Source organism: Echinops telfairi, unplaced genomic scaffold (assembly GCF_000313985.2).
Source record: "Echinops telfairi isolate 266 unplaced genomic scaffold, ASM31398v2 ScPeMD7_1713;HRSCAF=2227, whole genome shotgun sequence".
NCBI lineage: Eukaryota > Metazoa > Chordata > Mammalia > Afrosoricida > Tenrecidae > Echinops > Echinops telfairi.
The window spans coordinates 18,971,242-18,976,151 of record NW_022105611.1 but is presented as its reverse complement, the minus strand read 5'-3'; the positions used below and the strand labels follow the sequence as shown (position 1 = coordinate 18,976,151).

General features: G+C 37.5%; 1 protein-coding gene across 1 annotated transcript in view; it reads left to right on the top strand.

Moving 5' to 3' along the window:
- The window catches only part of RNF169 (ring finger protein 169), a 64,078-nt gene that overhangs the window by 3,057 nt on the left and 56,111 nt on the right, over positions 1-4,910 (top strand). The window contains exon 2 of the mRNA XM_013006186.2: positions 2,801-2,874. Within this exon, the coding sequence (XP_012861640.1) occupies positions 2,801-2,874 (74 nt within the window). The remainder of the gene's footprint in view (positions 1-2,800; positions 2,875-4,910) is intronic.

Below are 4,910 nucleotides of genomic sequence, written 5' to 3'. Positions count from 1 at the left end.
TGTGTTTGACACAAAAATTTTTAAAAATTAAAAGAAAAAAGAAGAAATAGGTCTCTTACTGAGGAAAAAAATAAAACCAAAGAAAATGTACTTATGTAACCCAGTATCAAGAGGAACTTCACTGTGAAACAGGAAGTTTTCTTAGAGCAGTGGTTCTCAACCTGTGGGTCACGACCTCTGTGGGGGGGTCAAACGACCCTTTCACAGGGGTCACCTAAGACCATTGGAAAACACATCTTTTCAGATGGTCTTGGGAACCAAGATACAGCTATCCGTCTCCAGGTGGGTCCGCCCACATGCAGATACACCCACCTCTGAGTACCCAGTGTGAAGACTGTTACCCATGCTACACCATGCTTCAAGATGTAATTTCATTTATTTGTCATTAGAAATAAATATTTCACAATATATATAAAAAATTAATGTTACATTGGACTAGTTCATAACCTTTTATGCTTAACTTGAAGAAGTGCTCCAAGTTATCAACTTTTTAAACACACAATCATTTAATGTAACACAGTCATATTGGGACACAAACTGATTTTGACAATTTAGCAATTTATATTCTTAATGTGGTAAACATTATTAATCCCATTCTAGTATTTTTAGTAATCCCATTCTAGTATTTTTAGTTATTCCTGGTTTGTTTTAAGGAATATACATTCTGTTCATTAAATGCATACATATATAAGGGGCTTCAAAAAGTACACAGAAAACCTCAATTATTGTTTAATTCCATTTTCCCATGAGTTCATTTATGTAGAGATGGATGAATGAATGTAACCAATTTGTTAATTTTGTTAACCATTTTTTTCTGTATTCTTACTGCCTTTTGGTGTGCCTGATCTCTGTTTTTAATAGTAGTGTACTAAAATTTCTCACCATAATTATGAACTTCTTTCTTTCTTTTTTTTAAATTTCTTAGAATTTATCCAATTATATTATGTTGTAGTAAGTAAGTTATGACCATGCAAGCTCATGATTGTTAAATCTTTTTAATGGTTTGCCTTTTTAATCATGTAGTTACCCTTTATATTCCTACATTAATGTGTTTCTCTAGTTTTGCCTTATACTCCCTCAGTGACCTTGGGAAAGTCATATAACCTCTTAGTTTCCTTATTATCAAATGACTACTGTAGCTACCTTACCAAGTGTCTGTGATGATTCTTTGAGAAAATGAGTGTGAAGGTCTGACACACAGTAGAATCTCAATTAGTGGACCTCAGTATTTTATGTCCCTTAAGGGTTTTGCTTTTCCCTCCTTCCTTTTCCTCCTCTTTTAAAGAATCTGTTTTAAGATATTATTTGTCTGTAATTGGAATATGCTTAAGGGATATGACTAAAATAGTCACCAGGATCTTTTTAATAAAGAAGATGAAGGTGATAGAATGAATACTTCTAAGCCCAAAGGCTAACAACTCTGTAGTGCTCAGTAGAACTCAGGTTACTGTTTTGCATTAGTCCCAGTGTTTCTACGTATCGTCCACATTTCTCAGGTATGTTCAGTGAGAGTATTACTTTATAAAATAATTGAGACATTGAAAAAGGAACCCCCCCAAAAAAAAAGCTTTTTGAGTTGCCTACTTCTTCAGAACAAATATTTACCAACCTTAATGATGTAGCATTACTAGTGAGTCTTAAAAGCAATACTGTATTTAGACCACTAAATATACATAGAGGTTCTATCGAAATGCTGTGTATAGTCAGAAGCGTGTATTCCCATCCTCCTTTAAAAAAAACTTTTTATCACTCTGCTTTACTTTTTGTCATTTATATCCAATATATATTGTGTTGTTTTGTCATTTACACCCAACATATGTTGCGTGCCTACATGTTTAAAAATATATAGCGAAAGGGAGAAGACAGTTTCAGCTGAGGCAACCGTGAAAAGGTTTAAAAATATGTGGCCTGTCTATGCTGTAGCTGGATGGTAGGCCAGGTGGCTAGATGATGCATTACTCCTTAAGGAAGATAAAACAGTGCGCCGTCTCTAGGGAAGCACATGGCTTGTTGGAGGATTTTGACTTTATTCTATAGGCTGATCAAACCCACTGAATGCTTTTGAGGATAAAAATGATGGGATATGACCTGATTTTAAGAGAACATGTGGTAGCCGTGCTAAGAAAAAAAAAAAAACAGTATCACGAGTAGAACGAGAATTCATTTTAAATGGTATTAGGTAATGAACTAATAGTTTTAAGTAGAGCTTTTCCTGTAGTTCATTTGACATGTTACTTAGTGAGTCTTCTGCAGACTGCCTTATATGGAATAACCTTTTCCTTCCACCCTACATTTTATTTTTCTCTACAGCAGTGGTTCTCAACCCGTGGGTCGCAACCCCTTTGGGGGAAGACCCTTTCACAGGGGTCACTCGATTCATAACAGCAGCAAAATGACAGTTACAAAGTAGCAACGAAAATAATTTTATGGTTGGGGGGGCGGGCACCACAACATGAGGAACTGTATGAAAGGGTCGCGGCATTAGGAAGGTTGAGAACCACGGCTCTACAGTGTGTAGTACTTATTGCCAATTATATTGTACACGCACATTAGTTTCTGCCTGGTCAGTTTTTCTCCACACGATTGTGAGCTCCATGAGAGCAAGGACTTTACTTACTCTCCTCAGTGCTTAGAACACTCCATTTTATAACCGTAAGTTTGTTGTTGCTGTTAAGTGAACGACTATTCAAGTTAAAGAGGGCCACATGTTTTTATGTGCTTTGTAAGGTGTGGGGAGCAGTAGAAAAAGGTTCCTTTCTAGACCGCCCTTTCAAAAATGTTTTCTTTTCCTTTCCTCCAGAGTTTATATTCAGAGCACCAATCAAACTGAGCAAACCTGGAGAGCTTCGTGAAGAATATGAAAGCCTGAGAAAGGTAAAGAGGACAAGTGATCATGACAGTCATCTTCTTAAATGGAAATAATGATATTAAAGAATGCCCTGAGATTGAAAAAAAAGAAAGACTGCTTGTTGGGGAGTCCACATGCTGGTCCAGAGCACATGGGCCCATCTCAAGTCAGAGTCCACTCGACTACAGCAACAGGTTTCTAGCTTGGCTTTCTTTACCATACAGAGCCTGTGCTTATCCCACACTGCCCTCGGCTGGGGTGGGCTCAAACAACAAGTGCGAGACTGGCACAGGACTGGGCACTGCTTGCTCTGCTGTACCCAGGGTGGCTCTAATCAGAACTGACTCTCTGACACCTCAAAACAGCCTGATACTCTGCTCAATTAGATTGTATAACCAGAGTGGAAGTACCATAAACCTCAACCAAGAACTCCTTTGAAAGGTGAACATGGGGCTCACAGAGCCGATGACACACTGGCTGTATTACTGGCCACAGACAGAGGTATTCTCGGCACCTTTAACATGTGCCCTTAATAATAATAGCTTGTCTTATTTTTGCTTCTCTTGCAGGGTTCCTCTAATTACATGTAGTTGGCATTATCTTTTATTGCCTTCACTCTGTTAAGCCCTCTCCAGAAAGACTAAGATACGTAGGTCAGCAAGGGGGTAGTTTGTAGCAGGAGGACATTTGCATTGGGAAAGCTTCAGACTGTGTCCCAATCATGGTATTTTTGATGCGTTCAAGCTAATTGTCTGGGGAGAATTAAAGCTTCAAAACGGTTAGTGATGAGAAGTATGCTACTGGGTTTGTACCATTCTTCCTCGGCCCTCTTGCTGCACCACTCACCCCATCCATCTGCATGATGGATTAGGTAAATCACTCTGTGTGTGAATATTTGAATCCACTTAATTTTAATCATACAACAGAAGCAAGAAAAAAATGTTGGAACATTTTGTACAGAATGAAATATTGAGATTTAGCAAGAGATAAGATAGCAAAGATAGTAGAACTTGATAGGCAATTACTAGATTTTTTTTACTCTCGCAGGGATTAACAACAAATGGGTATGATGTATTTTATAAGTGATAAAACCGATTCACAGTGTGTTCTATAACTTAGCACATTTACCAGAAATTGAACTGTGCACTAGAAAAGGGTGAATTAAAGAATATGTAAAATAGGCCTCCATAAAGTTGTAAAAAAAATGAAAAGGTTACTAAACATATGGATGGAGAACTAGATAAAGCAAAAGATGTCTCTTAGAATGTATGTGTTCTGAAACAAGCAAACTAAGCTTATAAACCCCTGTTGCTAGTTGCCGTTAAATCAATTCTGATATGTACAACTCCAAAGTTGTACAAACCCAGATATGTACAGCTCCATAGGGTTTTCGAGGCTATAACCTTTCAGAAGCACGTCAGCAGGCTTGCCGGTTCAAACCACAAGCATTTGGTCAGTAACTGGTTTCTTAGCCATTAGCAGCACCTGATGATGCCCTCGGAGGGAAAGACTTTCCTCTAAGAAGGAAGAGTAATTATGTGTGACACACTTCTAATATATTTTTTATTTGGTATACTTTATTATTTTCTTTAAGTGACAGTAAAAACTATTATAAGGGCTATAAAAAGTTAACAAGAAATTGTGTTCCCCTTATTACAGTCATTGTAAAAGGTTTTATTTGATCATAGATTCTTCTGCGGCGGTTGTAGGGTGGGTTGGGTTTAAGAATAAACTAGTATGGTTTAGGGGACTACCATAGAAGGAAGTCTGTTCTTTCAGGAACTGAACCATGTCATAGCGAGTTACTAAGGTCAGAGAACCTGTGGTGATATATTGATAACAAAATATGTGTCATTTAAATTATTTTTAAGTATACAATTTAGTGACATTAATTATATTCACCATATTGTACAACCATCAATCCTGTAAATTACCAAAAAGTTTTTAGCACCCTTTAAGTAATGACTCCTGAGTTAGTTAATTGTGCCAGCCTGGCCGATAATCACATGTGGTGCTGGTTGAAAGGTGGAGGGATAAATGGGTGGTGAAGCCTCGCCTTTCT